Source organism: Desmodus rotundus, chromosome 1 (assembly GCF_022682495.2).
Source record: "Desmodus rotundus isolate HL8 chromosome 1, HLdesRot8A.1, whole genome shotgun sequence".
Taxonomy (NCBI): Eukaryota; Metazoa; Chordata; class Mammalia; order Chiroptera; family Phyllostomidae; genus Desmodus; species Desmodus rotundus.
Genome location: NC_071387.1, coordinates 90,005,878 through 90,020,765, shown reverse-complemented (window position 1 = coordinate 90,020,765; position 14,888 = coordinate 90,005,878). Strand labels below are relative to the sequence as shown.

At 39.9% G+C, this 14,888-nt stretch overlaps 1 protein-coding gene across 1 annotated transcript in view; it reads right to left on the bottom strand.

The window, feature by feature from the left end:
- Positions 1 to 12,087, bottom strand: part of OTOA (otoancorin) — a 77,576-nt gene extending 65,489 nt beyond the window's left edge. The window contains exons 1-5 of the mRNA XM_045195454.2: positions 11,997 to 12,087; positions 11,620 to 11,648; positions 11,495 to 11,525; positions 11,349 to 11,376; positions 9,556 to 9,643 (exon numbers count right to left, since the gene is read on the bottom strand). Of these exons, the coding sequence (XP_045051389.2) occupies positions 9,556 to 9,643; positions 11,349 to 11,376; positions 11,495 to 11,525; positions 11,620 to 11,648; positions 11,997 to 12,087 (267 nt within the window). The remainder of the gene's footprint in view (positions 1 to 9,555; positions 9,644 to 11,348; positions 11,377 to 11,494; positions 11,526 to 11,619; positions 11,649 to 11,996) is intronic.
- Between the last annotated feature and the right edge of the window lie 2,801 nt (positions 12,088 to 14,888).

Sequence of the window (14,888 nt, the reverse complement as noted above, 5' to 3'; positions counted from 1 at the left end):
TATGTGTTTCATGAGAAACCAAACTGCTACAGAGAAAAAAGTGTCAGGTATTACTTCCCTTATTACCACAGATGTTGATAGTAGAAAGAAAGCAGATACTGTGAGGCCAACTGCTAGGGAATACCCTGGTAACTGGTTAACAACCAGCTCTCTGAGGGTAGTTCAAATGTAAATGTTGGTTGATATTTTCATTTTCAATAAAAAGGAAGTAAACATGTAAACCACAGAAATGTACATTAGAACTTCATTCATCCTTGGCATGAATTCTTTGCTCAATCAACTAGTTCTCGAACACTAGAAGAATATTTCCTCAGTTTTCTGAGCTTTTCATGGTATAATAGTAAAGACGGAACACACCAGCCCTGCCACGCCCTACTGCTTCTTGAGGCACACAGCCATTGCCATCTATTAACATGACCGTATAGAATATGGAGGCCCAGTAGGTAGAAGCTGAGCCCACCTGCTTGTGCCTCCAGCATGGGTTTTTGGCTGATCTTCTGAAAAGTAACCTGAACAATCAACAGAATCTCAACTAGTATGAATTTTTGAAGCCAAGGAGTACAGAAGATGATTTGCATCTTCCAGTAAGAGATTTTATAAGTTGAGGGGGAAATGCTCTGTATGAGGCAACTGCAGCAGAGGAGAGATCACACAGAAAACACATCATGGTAACTCCCTCCCATCCCAGAGTGAAGGCCTTGATCCCACACAGGAAAAAAAGCCCAGCCTTAATTGGGAGAGACTTGAAGGATACACAAAGGCTGGGAGACTTAGGCTGCACACATACAGCAAACAGCACATCCATAGCTGCAGCACAAACCAGGAGAGTTCCAGAGAGAAACTCTATCTCCTAAAACTATGAACAGCCTTGACCAAGAGAGACTTTCTGCTTTTGGGCAGTGCACAGAGAGCCAACCCATGGCTTGGGGCTGCAGTGTGGGTGCCACATAGAGACTTTTTTAAAGGGGGAGCTGAGGCATGGTAAGGCAGGGACCCCATGCTCACACGTACAGGGGTCCTGCCAACAAAGAAACCATAGTGAAAATGCAGTGTGTTCCCACTGAGTCCAGCTGTGCAGGAAGAACAGAAAGTGGCATGCCAAAGGGACTGTGGGACCTGAACCAGTATAGCTGGCAAGGAGGGGGCTGCAGAGTGGAGTGTTTGGGTCTGAGTCTCGTATGAGAGAGGCACACTGGGGACTGGATGGCCAGGAGCTGAGCACCTGAGTTTCATTGACACCAGGCAGGTCCGCTCACAGGCAGACATGCTCAACACCCACCTGTGAGATTACAGTCTCTGCAGATCAGTAAGGCCAGGTTCAGGAACCCCCTGCTCAGCGCATATCCACAAGGGAAAGAAGGAGAAGCTCTGAAAGGGCCCTTTCTGAACTTCTATCACTATAAGCTATGCTGGTTCACTGGGCCCTGGCACAGCAAGAGGTGTTCAGGGCCCTGCCAAGCCTCAGCTCTTATACAGAGCTACCATCAGCATCAAGCAGGAAAGAGCTGCTCCTTTTACACAGATTGGCCCCTCACAGGAAACAGACAGCTAATTCATCAGAAACTATACATCATTGGAAATTATCTGGGACAGAACAAGACAGGTTGGTGTGGGGGTGGTGTTGAGGAAACACTCCCACCATATTCCCAGAACACTGAACAGTGCCTCCTGTGGGTGACCCAGGGATTCCACTCTCCCAATTGCACCAGAAGTCCCCTTGGATAGAGGTGGAAGTAGTACTTGCAGTGCTCTCAGACTTTAGATGAACCACTGATGGGCCCTGTGCTGATGGAAAGCCATCAGGACAGAACAAGGAAGACCAGCCAGGCCTTAAGGAGACAGCCACAGACTGTGGATCATTTGTAGTCTTGAACAGGCTGCCTAGGGCCACACTAGGACACCATCTGACATCACCAGAGGTGGATCCAGAAATGGAAGACAGTGGCAAATATTAGACTCTGCTGAGACAAACTCCACCGGGGTCTTCATTATTTGCGTTATTTTTTTTCTCTGACATGGTTTGTTGACACTTTTCTTTCTCTTCAAGTTTGTTCCTATTATTTCACTATTTTTGTACTTTAGTTTTATTTCAAATTTCATATTTTACTCCTCCCTTCTCTTATTCTAATTTGCCTTCTCATCTTTGTTTTAAATTCTATTTTTTCCCTTTGTATGCCTTGTTTCTATTCCACACTATTACTGTGTCTTCTCCTTCCAGCCTCTCAAAACCATTTTTCTTTTTTGAGATTTTATTTATTGATTTTTAGAGAGAATGGAAGGGAGGAAGACAGAGAGGGGAAGAAACATAGATGTGTGAGAGAAACATTGACCGGCTGCCTCTCACACACCCACAGCTGAGGATCTGGCCCATAACCCAGGCATGTGCCCTGAACAAGAATCGAACTGGCGACCTTTTGTTTTACAGGCCAGCACTCAATCCACTGAGCCACACCAGCCAGGACTCAAAACCATTTTTCTTGCCACTGGTCATCTCACACTCTTTTTCCCTTTCTTATATCTTTATTCTCTTTCCACCTTTATTAATCATTGTTCCTTTGTTATTGACATGGTGGTTGTTGATGATTTCTTAAATTTTATTCCTAGATGTTCACTATTTTTGTACTTCAAATCTCAAATTTTACTGTTCCCTTCTCCTACTCCATTTTGCCTTCCTCCTGCCCTTTATTTATTTTTTTGTCTTAAATTTTATTTTTTCCCTCTCTTAGCCTGGTTTTTATTCCTTACTGTTATATTTCTTCTCCCACTATCTTCTCAAAATCACTTCTCTTTCATTTATACATGTCATAATCTTTCTTTCTTTCTTTTTCCCTTCATTTCTTTTCCACCTTTATTATCTTTGGTCATTTGATATTGATATTGCTGTAGTGGTTGTTTTTCTTCAATTTTCTTCTTATTTTTTCATTAACTTTTGTTTTTTAAACCTCACATTATACTCTTCCCTTCTCCATTTGCCTTCTTCCTTCCATTTTTTATTTACACTGTAAATTTTCTTTTCTTTCTTTCTTCACCATATTTCTATTCCCTATTCTTATAATTTCTTCTCCCTCTACCACCTCAAAATCATTTTTCTTTCTATTAGTCATCTCATATTTGTTTATCCTTTCTTATAAGAGTCTTCATCTCTTTCCACCTTTATTAATACTGACTCATTCATTATTGATAGTGTGGTTGTAGTTGGGGGGTATTTTTGGAGGTGTGAGTTTTGCTTCCTGGTTGTTACGTTTTGTTCCGGCAGCACCTGTATAATAGCATACAAGATGTGATGGGTGGTGTGACTCTCAGTGAGCCACCCGAAAAGAAGAAGCCACAAAAGAATGACCCAACAACAACCAAAACCCAACTATAACAAGAGAACCCACATAAACAGCATAAAGGGCATCCCAAGAGCATCCAGCTCAGGAGATCAAGGAGATTGCCCCACTGAGTCACACAGGTCTCCCAGCACAGACTTATCCCCCATGACTCAGGGAGTCAAAGCAGATCAATCCAATAAGTAGAAACAAACAAAAAGAGTCACCTAAAATGGGGAGACAAAGAAATGACACCCAATTGAAAGGAAAAGAGGAATCCCCAGAAACAGTGCTAAATGAAATTGAGGCAATCAAATTATAAGACATAGAATTCAAAATAATGGTTATAAGGATGCTCAAGGAACTCAGTTAGAACTACAAGGAACTCAATGGGAGCTACAAGGAACTTAGTGGAAACTACATCAGCATGAAAAAGCACACAGAAACTATGAATAAGAGCCAAGAGAAAAAGAATACAATATCTCAAATGAACAATACACTAGAAAGAATAAAAAGCAGGCTTGATGAAGCAGAGGATCGAATCCGTGAGTTGGAAGGCAAGGTAGATAAAACACGCAGTCAGAGCAACAAAACAAAAAAGACTCAAAAAGAATAAAGATAGTTTAAGGGGGCTGCAGGACAACATGAATTGTAATAATATTCAAATCATAGGGTACCAGAAGGAGAAGAAAAGGAGCAAGGGACAGAAAACCTGTCTGAAAAAGTAATGACAAAAAACTTCCCTAACTCGGTGAGGGAAAAAGTCATTCAAGTCCAGGAAGCACAGAGGGTCCCATCAAGAGGAACCCAAAGAGGCCCATTCTAAGACACATCATAATTAAAATGGCAAAATTTAAAGACAAAGAGAGAATCTTAAAGGCAGCAAGGAAGAAAGAGCTAGTAACATATAAAGGAGCTCCCATAAGGCTGTCAGCTGACTTCTCAACAGAAACACTATAAGCCAAAAGTGAATGGCAGAAAATATTTCAAGTAATGAAAAGCAAAGGCCTGCAACCAATACTAACCTACCCAGCAAAGCTCTGATTTAAAATGGAAAGTGAAATAAGGAGCTTCCCCACCCCCCATACACACACACACAAATAGGCTTAAAAAGTGCACCTCCACCAAACCAGAAATGCAAGAAATGAAAAGGGACTGTTTTAAGAAAATGAGGAAAGAGAGGGAGAGACAGAGAGAGAGAGAGAGAGAGAGATGAACACAGGTACAAAGGGAAACATGGCAATGAATAAACACCTATCAATAATAACCTTAAATGTAAGCCTTGGCTGGTATAGTTTAGTGGATTGAGTGAGGGCCTGTGAACCAAAGAGCTGCTGGTTCAATTCCGAGTCTGGGCACATGCTTGGGTTGTGGGCCAGGTCCTCAGCAGCAGGTACATGAGAGGCAACCACACATTGATGTTTCTCTCCCTCTCTTTCTCCTTTCCTTCCCCTCTCACTAAAAATAGATAAGTAAATCTTTTTAAAAACTGTAAATGGGCTAAATGCCCCAATAAAAAGGCATAGGGTAGCTGAATGAATGAGAAAACATATAAACTGTCTACAACAGACCCACATCACAACAAAAGATCTACAGAGGCTGAAAGTGAAGGGATTAAAATATATATATTCTAACCAAACATACACTTGAAAAAAAAACTGGGGTAGCAATATTTATATCAGATAAAATAGACTTCAAAACAAAGGCCATAACAAAAGACAAAGAAGGTCACTAAATAATACTTAAGGAAATAGTCCAACAAAAGGATTTTGCCCTTCTAAACATATATGCACACAACATAGCAGCACCTAAATACATAAAGAAAATCTTGGAGGACTTCAAGAAAGAGACTGACAGCAATACAGTCATAGTAGAGGATTTTAACGCCTCACTGTCAACAATGGGTAGATCTTCCAAAGAAAGAATCAACAAGGATAGTGTGGCATTGAATTTGGAATTTCACTCCAAAGAAGCAAAATATACACTCTTTTCAAATACACATGGATCATTTTCAAAGACAGACTACAAGGTAGGACAAAAAACAAGACTCAAAAAATTCAAGAAAATTGAAATTATATCAAGCATTTTCTCGGATCACAATGGCTTGAAACCAGAAAGTAATCTCAAGGAATAAACTCAAAAACAATCAAATACATGGAGACTGACTAACATGTTATTAAATAATGAATGGGTTAACAATGAGATCAAGAAAGAAAACAAAAGTATCTGGAAACAAGTGGAAATGAACTTACAACAACCCAAAATCTATGGGACACAGCGAAGGCAGTCCTGAAAGGGTAGTTCATAGCAATATAGGCCTACCTAAAAAAGAGAGAAAAATCTCAAATAAACTACCCAACGCTACATCTACAAGAACTAGAGGAACAACAAACAAAGCCTGGAGTGAGTATAAGTGGGGTGTTAAGGAAGGAAATAATCAAGACCACAGCAGAATTAAATGACACAGACTAAAAAAACAATTCAAAGTATCAATGAATCTAGGAGCTAGTTCTTTGAAAAGATAAACAATATTGATAAAACTTTACCCAGACTCATGAAGAAAAAAAGAAAGAGGATCCTAATAAACAAAATCAGAAATGAAAGAGAAGCTACCAATACCACAGATATAAAAAGGATTGTAAGAAATTACTATGAACAACTACATGCCAAGAAATTGGACAACTTGGGTGAAATGGATAAATTTCTAGAAACATCCAATCTTCTAAAACTGAATCAGAAGGAAGCAGAAAACCTGAATAGACCAATAACAACTGTGAAATTGAAGCAGTAATAAAACTCCTGGGACACAAAAGCTTCACAGGCAAATTTTACCAAACATTCAAAGAAGAACTAACTCTTATTCTCAAACTATTCCAAAAAATTCAAGAAGAGGGAAGACTCACAAACTCTTTTTACACAACCAGTATTATCTAATTCCAAAACCAGGTAAATTACAGGCCAATATCTCTGATGAACAAGAATGCTAAAATCCTCAACAAAATATGGCAATCCAGATCCAGCAATACATTAAAAAGATCATACACCATGATCAAATGGGATTCATCCCAGGGATGCAAGGATGGTACAATACTCACAAAACAATAAATGTAATACATCACATAAATGAAATGAAAGACAAAAATCACATGATTATATCAATAGATGCTAAAAAAGCATTTGATAAGGTATAGCACCCATTTATGATAAAAATACTCAGCAAGGTGGGAATAGGGGGGTCATACCTCAACATAATAAAGGCCATATATGAGAAATCTACTGCCAACATCATACTCAAAAAGGGCAAAATCTAAAAACTTTCCCCTTAAGATCAGGAACAAGACAAGGGTGCCCACTTTCACCACTCTTATTCAACATAGTACTGGAAGTTTTAGCCATAGGAATCAGACAAAAAATAAATAAAAGGCATACACATTGGAAAGGAGGAAGTAAAAACTGTCATTATTGGCAAATGACATGATAGTGTACATAGAAAACCTATAGCCTCTACCAAAAACCTATTTGACCTAATAAGTGAATTAGGCAAAATGGCAGGATATAAACTCAATATTCAGAAACTGATGGCATTTTTGTACACCAACAATGAACTATCAGAAAGAGAAACTAAGGGGACAATCCCACTGCTATAAGCAACAAGAAAAATACAGTGCCTAGGAATAAATTTAACCAAGTAGGTAAAAAATCTGTACTGAGAAAACTATAGCACACTGAGAAAAGACATTGAGGAAGACACAAATAAGTGGAAGCATATACCATGTTCATGGATTGGAAAAATTAACATAATTAAAATGTCCATACTACCCAAAGCAGTCTACATATTCAGTGCAATTCTTATTACAATTCCAATGGCATATTTCACAGTTCTAGAAAAAAATATTCCAAACATTTATATGGAACCCAAAAAGACCCCAAATAACCTTAGCAATCTTGAGAAAGAAGAACAAAGTTGGAGGTATCATAATACCTGATATCAAAATATACTATAAGACCACTGTAATCAAAGCAGCCTGGTACTGGCATAAGAACAGACACATAGACTAAGGGAACAGAATAGAGAACCCAGAAATAAACCCAAGTCTCTATCATCAATTAATATTTGACAAAGGAGGCATGAGCATACAATGGAGTAAAAATAGCCTCTTCAACAAATGGTGTTGTGAGATCTGGACAGCTACATGCAAAAAAATAATTAAACTAGACAACCAAATTACACCACAAACCAGAATAAACTCAAAGTGGATAAAAGACTTAAATATAAGTTGTGATACTATAAAACTCCTAGAGGAAAACATAGGCAGTAAAATTTCAGCTATTCCACATAGCAATATTTTTGCCAATATATCTCCTAGGGCAAGGGAAAGAAAGGGAAAAATAAACAAATGGGACTACATCAAATTAAAAAGCTTCTGCATGGCTAAAGAAAACATCAGCAAAATGAAAAGGGAACCAACTGTATGGGAAAATATATTTGCCAATGATATCTCGGACAAGGGTTTTATCTCCAAAATATATAAAGAATTCATACGACTCAACACCAGGGAGAAAAACAATCCAATTAAAATATGGGCAAAAGATCTGAATAGACACTTCTCCAAGGAGGATATACAGATGGTCCATAGACATATGAATAGATGCTCAACATCACTAGCCATCAGAGAGATGCAAATTAAAACTGCGATGATATATCACCACACACCTGTCAGAATGGCTATCGTTAATAAATAAACAGAGAATAATTGCTGGCAAGGATGTGGAAAAACAGGAACCTTGTGTACTACTGGTAGGAATGAAGACCAGTGCAGCCTGTGTGGAAAACAGTATGGAATTTCCTCAAAAAATTGAAAATGGAACTGCCTTTTGACCCAGTGATTCCACTGCTGAGAATATACCCTAAGAATACTGAAACACCAATTCAAAAAAACTTATGTACCCCTATGTTCATAGATGCACTATTTACAATAGCCAAGTGCTGGAAACAGCATAAGTGCCCATCAGTAAATGATCAGTAAATGGATCAGTAAATTGCTGTGGTACATTTACACTATAGAATACTACAGAGCAGAAAGAAAGAAGGAACTCCTACCTTTTGTGACAGCATGGATGGAACTGGAGAGTATTATGATAAGTGAAAGAAGCCAGTTGGTGAAAGAAAAATACCATATGACCTCTCTTATAAGAGGAATCTAATAAACAAAATAAACTAATGGGCAAAATAGACTCAGAGGCATGGAAACATGGAACAGACTGAAAGTGACCAAAGGGGAGGTGGGTGGGGGATGATGGTGGGAAGAAGGACAAGGGACTAGCCAAAGAACAGGTATGAATGACCCATGGATGTGGGCAACGTTGTGGGGATTGACTGTGGGAGTGGGGTTGAGCTGGGCAGAGGAAAGTAAAAGGGGAAAAATTGGGACAACTGTAATACAATAACAATAAAAAATTTGAAGAAAAAATACTGAAAATAACATGCTTAACTATACACTTAAAAAAAAACATTGACGTGCTATTGCTTTTCTTACAGTAGAATTAAAATTGAAGAAAAATACTTCTTGCATGCATAACTGAGATACTGATAATTATACTCAAAGATCCGCTCTCCTGTTTTCCTTGTAGCAACAGAATCCCACAAGTCTAAGCTGAGTTGATGGTCTCTGAGGAAGGACTACAGGAAGATGTGACTATGGACTGGGAGCCAAAGGAGGATAAGCAGAAGGAAGTGTGGGACTGGCAGGTCACATCCTTAAAAGAGAAAGTGCTTGCCCTTCACTTCCTCTTTCCCACCACACCCTCCCTTAGGTTAGAGAATAGATGTGCTGTGTCAGACATGTGGGCAACAACTCCCTGGAGATGATAAAAACAACAAGATAGAAGGAACCTGGGCCTCTGGAACGGCTTTTGAAATAGACCCTCTCTGGATCTCTCACTTAGTTGTGGACTATTACATAAGACAGAAATAAACTAAATTGTTTGAGCACTGTAATCCGGGGTCTCTTTGTTATAGCAGCTCAGCTAATATCCTAATACACTATGTTTCCATCAAAGAGGGAAAAATGAAAGATAGACAAGAGCTTGTATCATGTTTCAAGAAAAACTGGACAGAACACATTTCTTTGAGGAAGTGAAAACTAGCTCTACACTTAGCCCACTTCTCCAGCTTACCTGGCCTGAGTTTGCAATCACTGAGCACTGAGAAGGGAACATATACAGATGGGTCTCAGGTACATACCTGCAGGCTGGGGACGGTGAAGGCAACATTCCGTGAATTCAAGTAGGCCAGGATTCTGTGGGACAGGTCTGAGGTCCACATGTGGGAGCTTCCATCAAAGACAGGTGGGAGAAGATCATGATGACAGTTTCCCTGTGATGAGTAGTTTTCCTACTAGCTCAGTGACCAGGGGACCAGAGTTCACAGAAGATGGTGGGATGTTGCTGGGGATGCTAGAAACTTTATGTGTGAAGGTAGGAGACTTGTTAATCTGGCACAATGGGTAGGCAGTGAGGGGATTTTCCAATTCTAGAAATCTACCTGGATCCCATTCTCCCAAGAACAATGATCAATTTCTGGGCTATGTGCAACATTCTAATTCCCATAACAATCCACTTAAATCAACTACAATCAAACAGATGAACTTAGAAAGGTGTTGTTACTAAGTTAAATTTAAAAAGTAGATGCTGCCCTTGCTCGTGTGGCTCAGTGGACTGAGTGCTGGCCTGTGAACCAGAAAGGTCACCTGTTCAATTCCCAGTCAGGGCACGTGCCTGGGTTACAAGCCAGGTCCCAGGTTGGGGGCATGCGAGAGGAATCCAGTCAACATCTCTCACACCAGTGTTTCTCTCCTCTCTTTCTCCCTCCCCTCAAATAAATAAATAAAATCTTTTTTTAAATAATAAAAATAAATAAAAAGCAGATGCTGGAATAGCATTGTGAAGAGCAGGGGCTCAAAACCTGAATTTAAATGTTGGCTCAATTACTTAATTTTGTGGCTTTATATAATTTATTGAATTGTCCCGTGCCTCAATTTCACTTTCTATGTTATACAGTTAACAATTGTGAGGATTCAATATGTTCACCCATGTAAAGTGCTTAAAACAGAGCCCAATGCATAGAAAATGCACAGTTTGATTCATAATAGCCAAAAAATTGGAATCAAATCAAACATCTAACAGGTGCAAGGTTCAACAAATATGGCACACCCATTCAGTGGACTACCACTTGTCAGTCAAAAAGGGGTGAATCAGGCGTTTGCTTCTAGATGTAGTAGAATGACGATAGATAAACCCTCCTGGTGTAAGCCACTAGAAGGCCTTTTATAATCCCATTTTTGTTATAAGTAGAATAATGAATAAATAAATATTTAGTCTGAAAGAATATATATAAAACTATCAACTGGAGTTATTTTAGGGAGAGGAGTTTTATGGGGATCCATCACTCTAGAATAATTGGGTGGCCTTGCCAAGAGACCCAAGGCCTCCATTTCTTCTCTTTCAGAATACTCATCATATTAGAATCATCTGCTAAAACCTGTCTTTCCACCAGACCCTCCAGTGCCCTGCCTCATGCCCCAGTATCTAACACCGGCCCACATGTAATATGTAACACCACCAGGTGAAGGCAACAGACTGCGGAGCCCAGTTGCTGGGTACATGCTGCAGTGCCACCACTTCCCTGCTATATGACCTTGATTCACCCTCTTGGGCTTCAGTGTCACCATTCTGTCTAATGGGATAACAATAGGACCAACCCCAGGGTATCTGCAAGGATTAGATGTGTTTCTATGCATAAAGCACTTAGAACAGTACCTTCTACACAGTAAACACTCAGTAAATGTTAGCTCCTATGCTACAGCAGAGAGGAATGAAAGTTAGTGGAACAAATGTGTCTACTTGACAAAAGGCACTTGTGCTGTGGTTGACATTTTTGTATAAGCATGTATTACCTTTTACAATTAAGAGACTTTCATTAACAGTTTTTATTGAAAATCTATTCCATCCCATCCCCTCCCCTCTAGGGTCAGTTACCTTTGAAACTCTATGAGATCCAGTAATGCTACAATGGGAATAAAATGAAAAGACAATTTAAGAAAGGAATCACTCCAAAGAGATCACAGTCACATTCTGTGTGAAATTCTTAGAAGCAGCAAGTAGGGACAGAGTGGGGACATTACCCATCAGATAGTTTCCATCTATTATTTCTTCCTAAAAGACAGAGAGAAAATATCAAGTATAACATCCAAAAATTAGCTGTACAAGTAGAAAAGGTTTGGGTTTTTTAAAAAAATTGAATACTCACTGCCATTTTTTGCAACAACGGATGCAAATCTGTAAGAAAGCCAATGAATGTATAACTAAAATTGTGTGACCTTCGAAGATACAAATGTGGGTTAGGAAAAAGAGTCCCCCTAAAAAGTCAGTGATGAAGGAAAATTTTAGTGGGTTTTAATTATACCTGCACCTGTATGTGCCTAACGTGAGAAAATCTTGGTTTGAAAACACTTTTAGAATAATTGTGAAAATCCTACATGAATGTGCTCACACATGCACACATGTACACACACTCTCTCCAAAATACTTTACCATAGCACATTACAAACCTAAACTGGTTCTTCCCCACTCCATCCCCTAAGATGTGTGGAAACCATGACAGACTTTTCCTCCCTCGAAACTTACCCTGCCTGGAATTTGGAACTCTGAGACTTGCCACTCCATAGCTCAGAAAAAGGAACAGGAGAAGAGCGTATGTCCTAGGTTCCTGAGACATCCTCCTGTGGTTAATTCAAGCATAGAAATAACTCAGGTTTGATTTCTTAGATATATTTAAGAACATTCAGAAGACACGAGGGAAAGACAAATAGACCCAGAGTCCCTAGCAATTTTTTTAAAAATAACTTTAAAATTTCATCTACTTTGCTCCATCTAAACTCCTATCCTAGTCTAAGACATAATCATCTCTCCTATTTAATTCTTTCCCTCTCCACCATTCCCCCAATCAAGCAAAGAGGAGTACTTAAAAGCATGGGTTCTGTTACATCAGACAAAGGATTTATATCCAGAATCTAAAAAGAACTCTTGCAATTCAGTGAGAAGATAAGCCAATGGGGAAAATGGAGAAAAGGTACAAACTTAAACTTCATTTTAAAAAATACAAATGGCCAATAAACACATAAAAGATTATCAACATCATTAGTTACTGGAACATGAAAATTTGATCCACAATGAGATACCACTACCTACCCACTAGAATGGCTAAAGGTTTAAAAGACTGATAATGCCAAGTATTGGTGGTAATGTAGAGCAATGAGAACTCTTATACACACATTGCTGATACGCTATGTTGGAGAACTGTTTGGCAATGTCTTAAAAGTTATATATACAATACTTTATGACCCAGGAATTCAACCTGTAGGTATTTACTAAAGAGAAGTTAAAACATATGTCCATACTAAGACTTGTCCAGTTTCATTCATTAGAACCAAAAACTGGAAACAACTCAAATGTCCAACAACAGGGGAAAGATTAAACAAATGTGGCATATCCACTCGTGAAATACCACTCATCAGTAAAAAAAGAAACAAGTTGAACTTATGCTTTCAGCTATGATGGGGTCATTGGCAGTAAATAAAACCTCCTGCTTTGAATAATTAGAAAAACAACCAAAACATATGAACAATGATTTTTAGAAATTGGACAATAGGTAGCACAAGACTGAGATTCCTGAGAGAAGGGAAACTGTGAGATAATAAAAAATACAGATTGGTCTCTGTCCCTGGTTCCTCCACAGGGCTCCTAAAATCCTTGTAATTTCCTGAGTGATAAGAGCACTGGGAGCATCTTTTGTTCTATTAAGGTGACTCTGGGTGGGCTTCTGGATGGGAGCTGGTCACCACAAACCCCAAGCCACAATTAAAAGCTTGGAATTTTCCCCCCTACTCCTGATCCTCCAGAGAGGGGAGGAGGGCTGGAAATGGGAGTTAATAATTGATCATGCCCACATAAAGAAGACCCCAATAGCCGGTGGTTCAGAGAGCTCCCAAGTGGCAGACGCACCCCCACGGGAGGATGATGCACTGCAACTCCACGTGACAAAGTTCCTGTACTCAGGACTCTCCCATACCTCGCCCTGTGTCTCTCTTCATCTGGCTGTTCGTCCGTGTGCTTTAACATTTCATTTAATAAAGTGGCAAGCATAAGTATTTCCCCAAGCTCTGTGAGTTGCTCTAGAAAATTAATCAAAACTGAGGAGAGGGTTGTAGGAACATGCAATCTGCAACCCAATCAGACAGAAGTTGTGAGTAACCTGGGGACTTACCACTTGCAATTTGTATATGTAATGGGGTAAAAGAAGTGTTCTGGGACTAAGCCCTTAACCTGTGGGGTCTGACATTATCTCCAGATAGAGAGTGTCATAATTTAGTTAAATTGTAGGACACCCAGCTGGCATCACTGAATTGCTTGGTATGGGGAAACACCTTCACATATTTGGTGGCCAGAAGTGAAGTACTCAGTGTGGAGTGTTTTGTGTTGAGTGGTAAAAGACTCACAGGAAAGAGAACAAAGAAGGTGGTGGGGAGCTGGGTTTTTCCCTACTTAGGAGGGAAACAAACTGATCTCTGCAAGTTCTCCTACTCACTACCTGGAGTCTCCAGACCTCAGCACAAGGAGGGAGAGCCTATAAGTCTCATTGAATTCAGGAGACAGTTGGAGGGAAAAGAGTTGCAGAGAGAGAGTTCTGGAGATTTGCAGAAGGGTCCCTTGAATCTTTGGCTAATATCTGTCTTTCTATGCCTAGACATGTAAGAAACCACCTAAGACTGCAGAAAAACACAGCCAAGAGTAAGCAGAACAATCCTTCAAGCTCACACAGGGCAGAGAATAAATTGTACTAGCTAGAGTTGGAAAATCTCCAACTATGTGGGGTATTAAGGAAAGCAAGCCTTGAAAGGATCAAACCAATTCCAATTAACAGGATTACATCCCAGAAGAAAATCCCAACAATATTTAAAGAAGATCAGAAAATCCAGCAACCAGCAATGTAAATATCCAAAACAGCCAGCATTCAATCAAAACTTACCAGGCAAGGCTTCTGGCCAAGATGGAGGTGTAGGTAGACACACTGTGCCTCCTTGCACAACCAAAAGAAGGACAACAATTTAAAAACAAAAAACAACCAGAACTGACAGAAAATCAAACCTAATGGAAGTCCGACGACCAAGGAGATAAAGAAGAAACATTCATCCAGACTGGTAGGAGGGACAGAGATGGGCAGCCAGGGAGGAGAAGACTTGCGGCAACGTGGCTGGCAGACCCAGAGAAGTGGCCAATTGTGGAATGAATGGGGCAGGCAGTGCGTCAGCTAGCAGACCCAGAGGCCCACATTTGCACATAGATAAACCGGGAGGAACGGTGGGGGAGCGAAGCAGACCACTGCAACCAAGGGCTCCAGCCCGGGGAAATAAAGCCCCAAACCTCTGAGTGAAAACACCCATGGGGGTTGAGGCGGCAGCAGAAGAAATTCCCAGCCTCACAGGAGAGGTTGTTGGAGAGACCCACAGGGACCTAGAG